Below are 14,421 nucleotides of genomic sequence, written 5' to 3' on the forward strand. Positions count from 1 at the left end.
ACTAACTGGTCAACGCTGTTTACATGTTTTTACACTCATGTTTTCCCAACATCCAAGAAGAAACGGAATACTTCGTAAGTTATCTGCTCTTTCCTAAAAGCTCGCATCAGCTAGTTTAATTTTCATGTTTTGCTTAGTTAAGCCTTTATGTATTTGCAAATACGATATCACACACATTTTATTTTAAAATCTAGTTTATGTTGACAAGTTATGAGGAAGATCTACACAGACAATTAAGTCAGAAAGTCCACATTGATTTGTTATTTTACCATGCACAAAGTAATGTCTTCCCGGTTTAGCCACCGCTGCAAAAAGAAAAAAAACAGGATATCAATTGAGACATTCTACATAAGTCAACATTGTGTACTTATCTTTCAAGAAACATATTTTTTCTAAAATTAACAAGTTCAGTGAAAGAATAAAAATGTATTCATATAAAAGTATGAAATAAATAGCACATCAATCAGTAATGAATCTAAGATGCTAGATTAGCTGTACACCAAAAGATCTAATTAATGTTCTGAAGACTATACTATGTTATTAAAGATGCTTACCTGGAAAATAGATCTAATTGACTAAAACTAAATTTCAATTAAAATGATACTTTGGATCTTAATCAGAAAAACTATTTGAAATTTGTTTTTTTTAAAAAAATACAATCTTGCAGGTAGGCTAATACATACACTTTTGTGTCCTCTCTCAATTCAGCAGAAAGATACAGAAGAAATAGAGTCAAAGCTCAACCATGCCAGGTAACCCAATATCAAAAGTTGCTTTTACATCTAGTCTCTCGTTCATTGTGACATAGCTCACTATCAAAACAGTCAGTCCCACATACTAACAAAATATCCTACCAAAATGGGTTATTTATGTAGTCCAAAATGAAATATCAAATTATTCCACAAATAAAACCATTTTTGCTGCAGAAATAATTTATTACAACTGTAAGGCAGGACACACATTGTAACAGATATTCCACTCAGGCACAGGTAGAGATACTAGAAGATCACCTGAAATGGCTTATGGATTCAGTTATAAAAATAGGGGACTTATATCACTGAATAAATTAACCACTTCTATTACTAAAAAAGTTGGACCATAAAAAAGGCTGAGCACCAAAGGATTGAGGCCTTTGAACTATGGTGCTGGAGAAGACTCCTGCGAGTCCCTTGGACTGCAAGGCGATCAAACCGGTTAGTCCTAGAGGAGATCAACCCTGACTGCTCTTTAGAAAGCCAGATCCTGAAGTTGAAACTCAAATACTTTGGCCACCTAATGAGAAGGAAGGACTCACTGGAGAAGAGCCTAATGCTGGGAAAGATTGAGGGCAAGAGAGGAAAGGGACAACAGAGAATGAGGTGGCTGGATGGAGTCACTGAAGCAGTAGGCGTGAGCTTAAATGGACTCCAGAAGATGGTAAGAGGACAGGAAGGCCTGGAGGAACTTTGTCCATAGGGTCGCGATGGGTCAGACACGACTTCGCTGCTAACAACATTACTAAAATTATAAATTTTTTTTACTAATAGCTGCCTGCCTAAGAAATGCCCCTTTCCAAAGGAACTGCTTTGTTCAGGAAACACATATAGTAGTATCTTGGTACAGGTAATCACCAAGTTACAAACGTTCATTAAGCCCCCCATTCAAAGTTACCTGATAAGTGCCCCCTAGTGTTTATGAAAAAGGCCTGAAATTACGAATGTTGCAGCACCATGGTAGTTATTCGCCCTTACAAACAACTGCAGAGGCTCTGCAACATTCACCCTGTTTCCCCCTACCATTCTGCCATGCTGGACTCAGCTACCTTGCAAAGATCTGTCTCCTCTCTGCTGCGGTTTCTTTGTCTTTGAGGGAAATGCTTTTTGCGCCAAGAGTGAAAAGTTCTGGGAGCCGTAATCTTGCTTTTGCAGAGAATGGGTACTGGAAGTCATGTGAGATTACAGCCCCCAGAACATTTCACTCCTGGCGCAAAAAGCATTTGCAAGCTGATTGCGTTGTTCCCAATGTCCGGCCAGCTTGCAAATGCTTTTTGCGCCAAGAGTGAAATGTTCTGGGGGCTGTAATCTCACGTGACTTCAGGCCACAAGATTACGGCCCCCAAATGTTTCCCATCTCCACACAAAATGTTTGCAAGCAGATGGGAGGCTTTGGGTTAGTGAACCAAGACTGGAAGCTCCTGGGTGCTAGACGCTTTGAGGAAATGATTTTATGGCACTCAGGAGGTTCCAGTCTTGGTGCCAAAAGTGTTTGCAAACTTCCAGTCTCAGCGCCCAAAGTGTTTGCAAGCTGAGCGGACACTTTTGAGGCAGCAATTTCGCTGACTCAAAGCTTCCCGTCAGCTTGCAAACATTTTGTGCGCGGAGACTCTGGAAGTTTCTGAGCACTGTGATCTTGTGTGGCAGAGAGACTGGAGAGGAGACAGCTGGAGGAGACAGCCCACTAGATCTTCACAAGGTAAGTGACCCAGCTTGGCAGGATGGGGGGGGGGAGCAATTGCATGAGGTATCTCAGTGGGTCAGAGGAAGTCATGGGAGGTCTTAAGCAGGTGGCCTGTTCCCTCACTAGGCCCCCTATGGCCTTCCCCACCCTGAGATACCTCATGGGCACTTAATGACCCACGCATTCAATTAGTGAATGCGTGGGCAAAAGCAGGAGTGATGGCGTTCTACAAATCTTCGAATTACATTCGTAATTTGAGGATTATCTGTAGTGGTAACACATTTATTTCAAAATATGTTTTTGAATACATTTACACATTAAAAGCAAAAGACAGCAGCAAATAGTTTTGATTGTGGCTTTTAATAACATGACAGTCTACTTTCTGCATCAGAGGAAACACTAGATGCCCTGAAGTGCTGCTATCAACACAGAAAGCTAATTAAATACTGTAATCCTGATGTGAGGAAACATCTTGTTGTTTCATGTAAGTTTTCTTGATGTTATTTACGATTTGATGGTACTATTACATTTAGCTCTTACTTTGGAGTTTGAATGCCTTAATAATATGAAATTGTTTTTGTAACTGAAGTTGATTAAGCTGTTATGATTCTACTTCTTTACATTCTTGAGATATTCCAGTTATGGCATATGGCACAGAATATTGTCTAGTTTTATGAATTAATTCAAAAGGCATTGAGTCAACTTACTCATTGAAATCTGTTATTCTGTTTATAAAATCAATGCTAATATTCAAACTTTTACCCGAGTGGCATTATTAAATAACTTGAGGGAGAAAGCCTTTTCACAAGTAGTGCCCTGCCTTAGAAATGCCCCTTTCTAAAGGAAATACTTTGTTCAGGAAACCAGTAATAGTATTAGTAGTATCTCAGCACTATTAGCGTACTATTAATGTCTCATTTTTAAAAAGTATCATATTATTTAATTTCTTTATAACACTTGAGTGTTTTTAAATAGCAAATTATCATAGAAATATTCTAAATAAATGCATGTGTCACAGACTATTTTGTTGTTACGTACAAGATTCTCAGATAGCACTAAAGAAGGAAGAGAATATTAGGAATTATCATGAACTTTTTGTCAGATCTTTTTCTACAAACAGCATTTAACACATTTACTTACACAATAATATTGTTGATTGGAATATGGATCAATTTTACGAAGAAACCAATAAATCCCATTATTGCAAAACCTATTGCTGTTGCCATGGCAATCTTCTGGAATTCTGTAATTTAAAATTACATATATTTATCTAATTTCTGAGCCACTGTTCTCCAAAAATGATAATGGGCAGCTTTATATATATCTATATCTATATCTATATCCATATCTATCTATCTATCTATCTATCTATCTATCTATCTATCTATATAAATTAAAGCACCATATTTAAAAATACATACTTGCTTCAAAAGAACACTTTAAAAATACCTCCAACTGAGAATAACCCACCAGGTGCCCTAAGGCCTGAGGGAATAACCACATTTTTAGAGTTCTTTTGAATGTGGAAAGGCTAGGACCAAATGAATGCAGATGCTCCAAAAAGGAGGGTCATCCCTGGGTCACACTAGATTACACTGTTTAATTGACAGGACCTGAAGTCAATTAAATCATACAGAACAGACAGGTATTACAGGACATTGCATCATTTTCTAAAGCGTTTAGAATGGTGGAATTAGTGGTAATTTTCTTTTTTTTCTTTTTTTTCTTGAAAAGTTTTACAGTACATTTTATCTTTAACAATCCCCCCTCCCCCCACCCCTACCTAACCCTCCCTATCCCTCCCCCCCATTCCCCCCTCCCCCCCCCCCGACTTCCCAGAGCTAAGTACAAGGTATAAAAACAAAGAACAATCATAAACATCCATATGCTAACAACAATAAACTATTAATTCTATCGCCCTCTAGCTCATATAAGATAACTAAATGGTAATTTTCTTTTAGAATATAGAATAATAGAGTTGGACTTTAGACGTCTTCTAGTCCAAATTCCTCACGCAGGGGAAACTATATGATTTCAAATAAATGAGGATCCAGGTTTTTTTGAAAGCCTCCAGTGATGGAGCACCCACAACTTCCGATAGCAAGTTGTTCCATTAGTTCAGACATGTCAAACTCACGACATCACATGACGTCATGCAACGTATTGGGACGGTTTTGCCATTGCCAGCAATGGGATGGGCATGGCTTCTGGATGATGCGCCCGGCCCATGGGCCAGCAGTTTGACACCCCTGCATTAGTTGATTGCTCTCACCATTAGGAAATTTCTCCTTAATTCCAGATTGCTTCTCTCCTTCCATTGTTTCTTCTCTTGCCTTTTAGTGCTTTGGAAGTTTGACACACACACACCCTCATCTTTGTAGGAGCCCCTCAAATCTTGCAACACTATCATGTCTCCCGTATTCTTTTCATTAGAGTAGACATACCCAATTCCTGTAAACATTATTCATTATTCCAGGTCCCTAATCATTTTTGTTCTTCTCTGCCCTCTTTTCAGAGTCTCAACATCTTTTTTATATTGTGGTGATCAGAGCTGGATTTAGTATTCAAAGTGTGGTCTTACTAAGACTTTGTAAAGCGGTACTAGAGTGCCGCGTAGCAGAGTGAGCGCCTGCTACTCGTCCTAGCTTCTGCCAACCTAGCAGTTCGAAAGCACGTAAAAATGCAAGTAGAAAAATAGGGACCACTCCGGTGGGAAGGTAACAGCGTTCCGTGTGCCTTTGGCGTCTAGTCATGCCGGCCACATGACCACGGAGACATCCTCGGATGAGCGCTGGCTCTTCGGCTTTGAAACGGAGATGAGCACCGGCCCCTAGAGTTGGAAACGACTAGCACGCACGTGCGGGGGAACCTTTACCTTTACCTTACTAGAACTTAACGTGATCTTGACTATCCCTCTATTAATGCAGTCTAGGATTGCATTGGCTATTTTGGCTGCTGTCAAAAAATGAAGGAAGAGCAGTCAGATTCCAAATCAGACTTCATTACTTCCTGAGTGTTTTCTAGACTCAACATTTATGACAACTATCTTCTCTAAGCCGAAGAAAAAGGTCAATGTTTCACTTAGGGAAAAATATGCTCACTACTGATAAAGCTAGTATACATATTTCTGGGCTCCAGTTCAAATCATTCTGCTCACTTTACCAAAGAAATCCCCTTGTAGCCCCTATTTCAAAAATTTACCTCTTGGACAACTGTTAAAATAAGAGCTCAACAAAGCTTCAGTACTTTTTAAAAATTCAACCTGCACTTTAATATCTCCTCTAGAAATCCTTTGGATACTTCACAAATGAAACACTTAATGATATACTAGAGAAGTGTTTTTAAAACTTTTTTCTTTCACACTGTTAAAAATTATGAAGGATCCCAAACGTGTTTGTATTTTAATATTGCATTATTTTTTAAAATAATTTTGATTTTGAAGTTCTCCAAGAGTGTCTTGGTGACCATACTTTATGAACATGGTGGAGTATAGTAGTTATATGTTTTAGATTTGTTGACTGTTCACGTTTACTGTTTATATTTGAGTTTTTAATCTGTATTATTTTTATTACCTTTAATTTGTACTATTATTTGTAGTACTTTTACTTTCACTCAATTAAAATACATCATTATTAGAATGAAAATATGGGATTTGACACAGAAACCTAACACGAATCCCCTGTAATTACAGAAATAGTTTGTTTCTTGCACTTTATATTACCATAGATTTCTTTTGCCCTTCTTTCTTCCTTGATTACTTTACCTTTTCTATCTGGTTTTGTGCATCTTTTAACAAGTCTGATGGAATCTTTCACAAACTGGCGGCTGGGCTCTACAAATTGCATTACTTGATCCATGATGAACTGAAAATCCAAAGACAAATTGACTTTCAAAAGTAAATGGAAGCAAAGATAAATTTTTAACAAATAGTATTTCTGATACTATTGATCTATGTAGAAAACTTAAAGCTATTGCCCATGGTTACTCTTTCAGAGGCTATTAATCATAACATTAAATCTGGGAATATTCCAGAGGTGACCTTATCTCATTTGACTAAATATGTCTAAATGCTGAGTGATCAGTATAAGCAAAAAAACTTATTCTACCAAACTGAACAGAACACATTGCCACAGACTGTGATCCTGATTTACAAATTAGTGTGTCAACAACTCCACTAGCTATTGGACAATCAGTAGTTAGCAGTTAGTATTAGGAAACTATACTAGTCATTTGCTGGACTCATACCATTCGAGTGTGCTTCAAAGTTTATATATACATTTTTAATCTACAATAAATAAATACAAGAGTTCAATGTATATTTAACATACCAAATGCTATCAGGATTCATTTCAGATTTGCTTACCTTTCCATAAATGAGACTGATATGGTTCCACTTTTTTGTAAACTACGTAATAGGCAAACTGACCTGTTTTTACAGTCATCAGTTTTTATAAGAAAAGGAAAGCAAGGCATTCTGCGCATATACAGAATGGTTTTCTTTTGCCTTCGGCTATTTTCTAGAACTCTGTTTGGTACAAAACGGCATTATATTCGTTGGCGCTTTATAGATACGATTGTTTGTTTTAAATTAAAATTACCAGTAGTTCACGAAACACATAAAGCTGTAAAAGTAGATGCAGATTAGATACCCGTAAAGAGAAAACAGAATAGTGTGAAAAATCGTCCTCTTTAAGAAAAACAATTACACGTTTAATATGGCCTTGAAAAAGCGACAGGTCTGAAGTCAGGAGAGCTAAAATACTCTGCAACCAGCCAAGAGGAAAGCGCTGCGCTTTAACTAACTCTTGGCCTTGAAAAAGCGAAGGCCTCATTATATCTTTTTTTCGCCAACCATCCGAGGAAAACACAGAACAAAATCAGAATTACCCGTAATTAGTTATACTCACAATTCTGGAGATACAGTTACGCTCACACGCAGCCACCAAACGAGGCCTCTTAAGACACGTAGTAACTCCAGCGAAGAGAACACGGAACCGGAAAAGGCGCCTGCGGAAGAAGCGCACACTTCCGAGTCTCAACTGCGCCACGTGGGTCTCTTCCTACGCATGCCGTGTGTATCTGATGAATGAAAGTCGTCAATGAGACTGCATTTCAAGCAAGGTTACGCGTATTCTATTCAACAATAAAACACCAGATTTTCGAATTGTGCCTTTCAAAATTTCGAACTACGAAGAAGTTCAGGATGTGGTCGAAAGAAGATACAGTTTTGTTTGTTTGTTCATTTATATCCTACCTTTATCGTTTTTATAAATTACTCAAAGTGGCGAACATACCTAATACTACTTCCTCCTATTTTCTCCATAGTAAGAAGATCTCTGCGAGGTAGGTTGGAGAGAGAGTGACTCGCCCAAGGCTGGCTTTCATGTCTAATGGACTAGAATTCACCGTTTCTAGCCTGGTGCCTTCTAGTCCAGGGCTTCAACCTTTCACAGATTGTACCATTGTTAGGACATGACAATATTTGAGTACTACCAGTGCTTAGCAAGGTGTCAAAAAGCTGACTAAAGGGGGGGGGGGGATTTTGGGTTTTACTGATTAGATTCATTTGTTGTTATAGAAATGGCTAGTTTATAATATTATCGAAAAGTAAAAAATTAAGGTTCAATATTAATGCTTCCTTTTATTGCAACAGAGGAAGCCTGTTTTTTTCCTCTCCCCCTCACTTTTTTCCCGTTTTTCCTCCTCAATGTTTCCTATTGTTTTTGTATTTTTGTATTTTATTCTGTAATCTAATAAAATATTACAAACTGTAGAAAAAAAGGAAAAAAGTACCAGTTTTAATTACTTTGTTGGCTGTTCCTTTGCTGAATCACTTTCCCTTTGCATTGACAAATGTATAATGAATTTATCCACCACTACAGGGGTCGTCAAACTTGGCACTTTTAAGATAAGACTTGTGGACTTCAACTCCCAGAATTCCTCAGCCATCATAGCTGGTGAGCAATTCTGGGAGTTGAATTCCACAGGTCTTACAGTTGCTAAGTTTGTAGACCCTGAGCTAGCTGGTCTGTCCTTCCTCTCTTCTTTCTGAGCTCTTTCCACAGTATAGTAAAAATGCACCTCCCCCCAATTCCTTCCCTTTACCCTTAAAGACACATGAATCAAGTGCAAAGCAAGAAAGGCTCACAAAATAAAGAAACACATAAACTGGTTTTTGTTTTTTTATTTAAGCTGCCTCAGGCACCTCACGTTTCAGAATATTGCAATCCGAGACTGAAAGGCTCCAATATTTGCCAAAAGCTTTAGCCTTAAATTAAGCCTGTTTATCTTTAAAGAAAATTTTCCAAAAGTCATAGACAGACTCAATGTAAGGGGCTAAAGCTAATTACATTTGTTTAAAGGGATTAAACCTATGGAAGTCAGCACTTTAGACTAATTGCTAGCCTAAAAAAGGTCGCTTTCCCTGCTGGCTTGAAGCAACTCTGCCTCTCCCTCCGGACGGGATCCCCCAAGATGGCGGACGTGCTCGGCTGAGCTCCGTGCGGAGCTCCGGCAATGTGGCGACCTTTGGGAGCCTCACAGGATTTTCCCCTGTGATGGACATGGATGGGGGACGAGGTGAGCTTCTGGATTATCACCTTTTGGCCCCGTGAACGCCCCGTGAGCCCCGCGAGCCCTGGACTCTCCAAGGTTTTCCATCTGAGCCCGGAAGAGTTGCTGGAGGCCCTGGAGGACGCGGAGGAGCTGAGTAGTTCCCCGTGCCGCACGATCAGCTGTTTGTCGGACCGCGTGGGATTGGCGGACTTGGCAAATCTTAGCGGAGGCGGCTGGAGTGCCGGGAAGACCTAGATATTTTTCGGAGCTCTGCTCTACGCGGCGCCGACCAGTGAATGCTGATGCCGGGGGAGTTTGAGAATTTTAAGAGCCTGATTAAGAACTCGTAGCCGGGCGGAGGATTTTGGAGGCCTGCGCTCCGCCGACCAGCTGATTGTCGGCCCCTGATGGACCAGCTGATTGTTGGCCAGCTGATTGTCGGCCCCTGCTGGAGTCTGCGGATCCTGGTGGTGTTCTGAAGCCTGCGGAGCCCGGGACAACTTTTTAGAGCTTGGTGGTGTTCCGGAGCGCCTTTCAGCTGCTTGGGAGAGCCGCGTGCTGATTGACTAACTATGAATCGCGGCTCGGAGCAGCGTTGGCGTAGAAGTGCTCAAGTGGTGGAGATATTGCCTGGTTGGTGTCTGAGATGGCTGGCGGCGAGGAGAGTGGAGTACCGCTGGTACGGTGACCTGGCCTGGTGGGGGAATGCGGACGCTGATGCCTCGGACGCTAATGAGACGTAATTTTAACCTCTGCGACGCTAGAAACTGACTAGACCATGTTTTGTGGTTCGGTTGAACTACCATGGTCTTGGTCTCCCTTCCTGGCCGACTATTATCTGGTCCTCTTACAATATGACTTTGAACTGTAACCAGAGTTCTCCTACCATTCTGTATCTCTACAGGCTTATCAGCCCTGATGTATTTCGCTGACTCCCTTGCTCTAATTTCCTCTTCTCTCCTCCCCTCCCCTATAATTTTGGAAGGTCCGGAGTACAACCACTGTGGGAGAGTGGTTAAGTTTTTATATCTGCTGCCTCCCAGAGGTGAGAGCTCTGGGGGGTATTGCTCCCCCGGTTTGTATGTACCAGATTGCACCCTGGCTTTGACCGCCGTGAGAGGGCGGGATTCGATCTGTTCCGGGATTTCCCAGCTCTAGTGGCAGTGGAGCTGGGCTGGCTCTCTGGTCATTTGCCTTCGATTTACTTATTTTGAGATCCTCCCATATTGATCTGGTCTGCCTTGCTGTTTTTTGTCGGACTTGTTAAGATCATGCGTCTGACTTATTCTAGCACGACCTTATACGCTCTCAGGAGGGCCCCCCCATCCTGGGAGCGACCCGCCTTACTTTTTACACCTCCTCTTGATGAAGGGCCCGAGTGTTGGGACCCTGAGAGATGGCTGGGCATGGGTAGGGGCCTCCGATATAAGCCAAATAGGAGGCCCCTGGTTAGTTTTTTGGTTAAATTTTTTAGGAGGTTAGGGAGGGGGGGTGGGAACTTCTTTTGGTTGTTCGGATATGGGGGGCAGTCCAGCAACCACTGTTCAGGCCAGGGCCGGGATTGATCGCGGAGGGGAGGAGCGGGGGTTGGTCGCCCCCGGGGCTCCAGGGCAAGTCGTGGGAATGCCTATTCCCATGACGTTAGGGAATGGCAGCAGGTGTAGGAACAGAGGGCCGTATCGATCTCAGGGAAGGCCTCTCCGCTACTTGCAAGCGGTGAGGCGTTCCGACCCTCTTGTTCTACCCCGAGGTCCCAGGAGTGAGGATGTGCAGCCGCCTGAGCTCCGGCTGGTGTACCTGAATGCCAGGTCTGTCATTAATAAAGCTCCTCTCGTCCGTGACTTGGTCGAGGGTGAGCAGGCGGACCTGGCTTGCATCACGGAGACTTGGTTGGGCCCAGAGGGTGGTATTCCTCTGGCTGATCTTTGCCCACCAGGTTTCCGGGTGCTACACCGGCCTCGGGCTCAGGGCAAGGGTGGGGGAGTGGCTGTTGTTATGAGGGAGACCTTAGCTCCGCGGGAGACCACCGTTCCGCAGATAGTCAGGTGTGAGTCTCTCTTTTTGAGATGCGGCCCTGGTGCGCAGTTGGGCTTGCTGCTGGTATACCTTTCGCCTAGTCACGCAGCAGCAGCCCTGCCTGAGCTTCTCGATGTCCTCTCTGGGTTGGTGGTTGAGTTCCCGAAACTTATAGTTTTGGGGGACTTCAATCTACCGTCTCTGGGAGGATCATCTGAGTTGGCTCGGGAGTTCATGGCTTCCATGACGGCCATGGACCTGACGCAAGTAATTTCAGGACCGACTCATGAGGGAGGCCACACCCTTGACCTAGTTTTCTTATCTGGTGGGTGGTTAGATGATCTTGGTGGGGGCTCTCCAATTATTATGCCCCTGTCATGGACCGATCATCATCTCCTGCGGCTGGTCTTCCGTTTTGCCACCCCCCCGCCGTGGGTGTGTGGAACCAGTTAGATGGTACCGCCCCAGACGCTTAATGGATTCCGCGAGATTCCAGGCAGCGCTGGGGTCCCCACCTGCCTCCCCCACTCACAGCTTGGCAGATGCCTTAGTGGAAGCTTGGAAAAGGGCAGCCACTGAGGCTCTTGACCGAGTTGTACCCTTGCGGCCCCTGACCCGATGCAGATCCCGTCGAGCTCCATGGTTCTCCGCGGAGAACCATGGCCTCCTCAGGGTGCCACCGGTCAGAGAATGTCAACTGGTGGCCCCCAGGGGGAGATCCTTCTCTGTGGGCGCCCCGGAGCTATGGAACCAGCAACCGGTTGAGCTCCGGACGGCGCCCGATCTGCGCTCCTTTCGCCGCGATCTGAAAACATACTTGTTCGATCAAGCCGGCCTGGCCTGAGGGGGGATTGGTGGGGTTTTTATCATTTTTATTGGGGTTTTTACTATGTATCAATTGTATTTTAATCGGGCATGTATTTAATTATCTTTTAGTTTTTGTAAATTTCTGTGTTTTATTCTTGCCCTGTACACCGCCCTGAGTCCTCCGGGAGAAGGGCGGTATAGAAATATTAATAAATTAAATTAAATTAAATTAAAATACAAACTAAAATATTCCAATAACCAAAGCACACAAACTGAGCCTCTGAATTATAAAACGCTGTAAAAACTGTACAAAAATCCTTGATAACCCAATCAAGCTGCCGGCTGATCCAGAACTAAATAAACCCATCTCCTTTATGATATGCCAGCTTTTCATTTCATCAGAGCTGATTTTATTCTCCTGTCTGGAGAAAATGAACCAGGGGACCTTTTTTCCAGCAACAGCTGCTGCTTCTTCTCTGTCCCTGTTTCCTTCCTACCTGCTAACCTCTTTTCTTGTTGTCTTTTTTCCCCCTTTCCCGCCCAAACCACCTACCTTTATAGCCTCTCCTTTCATCCCCCTCCCTTTTTCTTCAACTCACCTACAGCTCACACTGCTTCTGGAAGCGCCAATCAGCTGGAGCCCTGCTGGGTCCTGGAGCTTCTGCTGAGCCCTGACAGTCCTGCAGCTGCGTTTTCCTCAGGCTTGTGTCGATTTGGCTCATTTCCCTGCCCTGCTACACTTGGCTAGTAGTCGCATACCAACTGCCACGTGGCAAAGTACCGCAGATGGTACACGTACCACTGGTTGAAAAGCCCTGTTCTAGTCCAATGCACCCACATATATACCAAAGCACTAAAAATGCAACCTCAGCATTGATATGGTAATGAAAACAGAAAACAAAAAGAGAAAAAAGAATGACCTATAACAGACATGTCAAACACAAGGCCCGGGGGCCAGATCTGGCCCATGAAGTGGTTTCATATGGCCCGCAAAGCCATCCTGGAAACAGTGAGGGAATGATCCCCCCCGCTGCCTTGGCATTTGCCCCAGTCCCATCTCCTTCTGCCAGAGACCCTCAGATCTATCCCACTCCTGCCCAGGCGCCCATAGGCACCCTTGATGCAAACGATGTAGAGCTGGCCACGCCCACCCAGTAGGCCATACGTACTCCAGCCATGCCCACCCAGTAGGCCGCGCTCACCCTGGCCATACCCACCTGGCCCCCCGAGGGCAACCGCAATGCTGATGTGGCCCTCAATGAAATTGAGTTTGACACCCCTGACCTATAAGATTTAAGATAGGCAGAAAATGGTAAGTGAGCACCTGTCCAGCCTAGACGAGTTCAAATCACCAGGACCAGATGGATTACACCCCAAGCTTCTCAAGGAACTGGCAAATGTGATCACAGAACCACTGAACTATATTTTTCAAAGATCCTGGAAAACGGGAACTACCAGAGGACTGGAAAACAGCTGATGTAGTTCCCATCTTCAAAAATGGGGTGGGGAATGGATCCAGGAAACTACAAACCTATCAGCCTGACCTCAATACCTAAGAGGATTCTGGAAAAGATAATCAAACAACAAATCGGCGAACACCTTGAGGCAAACAAAGTCATTACCAAAGGCAGCATGGGTTTGACAAAAATAGATCATGCCAGACAAATCTTATTTTATTCTTTGATCAGGTGACAAAATTAGTGGACCAGAAGAATGTTGTGGATATAATTTACTTGGACTTCAGTAAGGCAATTGATAGATCACAACCTACTATTTGATAAGATAGAAAAATGTGGGTTAGACAGCATCACTATCAGATGTATTCATAGCTGGCTGACCGGCCGTACTCGGCGTGTGGTCCTCAATGGAACCACATCTACATGGAGGGAAGTGTGTAGTGGGGTGCCCCAAGGCTCTGTTCTAGGCCCAATGCTCTTCAACATCTTCACCAACAATTTGGACGATGGCATAGATGGGGAACTCATCAAATTTGCAGATGACAGCAAGCTGGCAGGAATAGCCAACACTCCAGAAGACAGGCTTAAGATACAGGAGGATCTAGACAGATTTGAACACTGGGTACTATCTAACAAAATGAAATTCAACAGTGAAAAAAGTAGGGTTCTACACTTAGGAAAGAAAAATCAAACGCACAGATATAGCATAGGTGGTACCTTGCTCAATAGTAGTAACTGTGAGAGGGATCTCAGAGTCCTAGTGGACAATCACTTAAATATGAGCCAGCAGTGTGCTGCAGCTGCCAAAAAGCCAACACAATGTTAGGCTGCATTAATAGAGGGATCAAGATCACGTAAATTATTGATACCACTTTACAATGCCTTGGTAAGGCCACATTTGGAATACTGCATCCAGTTTTGGTCACCATGATGTAAAAAAGATGTTGAGACTCTAGAAAGAGTACAGAGAAGAGCAACAAAGATGATTAGGGGACTGGAGGCTAAAACATATAGGGAACGGTTGCTGGAATTGGGTCTAGTTTAATGAAGAGAAGGACGAGGGGGGACATGATAGCAGTGTTCCAATATCTCAGGGGCTGCCACAAAGAAGAGGTAGTCACGCTATTCTCCAAAATGCCTGAAGGCAGGA

The 14,421-nt window shown here is 43.2% G+C and overlaps 1 protein-coding gene across 4 annotated transcripts; it reads right to left on the reverse strand.

The window, feature by feature from the left end:
- Nucleotides 1–176: 176 nt before the first annotated feature.
- On the reverse strand, nucleotides 177–12,439 carry SEC61G (SEC61 translocon subunit gamma; the record flags this gene model as incomplete). Of its 4 annotated transcripts, none has more annotated exons than XR_014494279.1 (5): nucleotides 12,425–12,439; nucleotides 7,344–7,515; nucleotides 6,200–6,299; nucleotides 3,577–3,679; nucleotides 177–305 (listed from the first exon to the last, which is right to left on the reverse strand). XR_014494279.1 is itself a non-coding variant. In XM_083378325.1 (3 exons), exons 2-3 carry the CDS (start codon nucleotides 6,291–6,293, stop codon nucleotides 3,573–3,575), a joined length of 201 nt encoding a protein of 66 aa, XP_083234451.1. In that variant the 5' UTR covers nucleotides 6,294–6,299; nucleotides 7,344–7,486. The 4 variants fall into 4 exon arrangements, 1 of the variants encoding a protein (XP_083234451.1); XR_014494280.1 differs by lacking the exon at nucleotides 12,425–12,439 and adding an exon at nucleotides 12,368–12,382 and having other exon boundaries at nucleotides 6,200–6,322; nucleotides 7,364–7,515; XR_014494281.1 differs by lacking the exon at nucleotides 12,425–12,439 and adding an exon at nucleotides 12,368–12,382.
- Between the last annotated feature and the right edge of the window lie 1,982 nt (nucleotides 12,440–14,421).

The sequence above is a fragment of the Vipera ursinii genome (genome assembly GCF_947247035.1).
Source record: "Vipera ursinii genome assembly, chromosome: Z".
Classification (NCBI taxonomy): Eukaryota; Metazoa; Chordata; class Lepidosauria; order Squamata; family Viperidae; genus Vipera; species Vipera ursinii.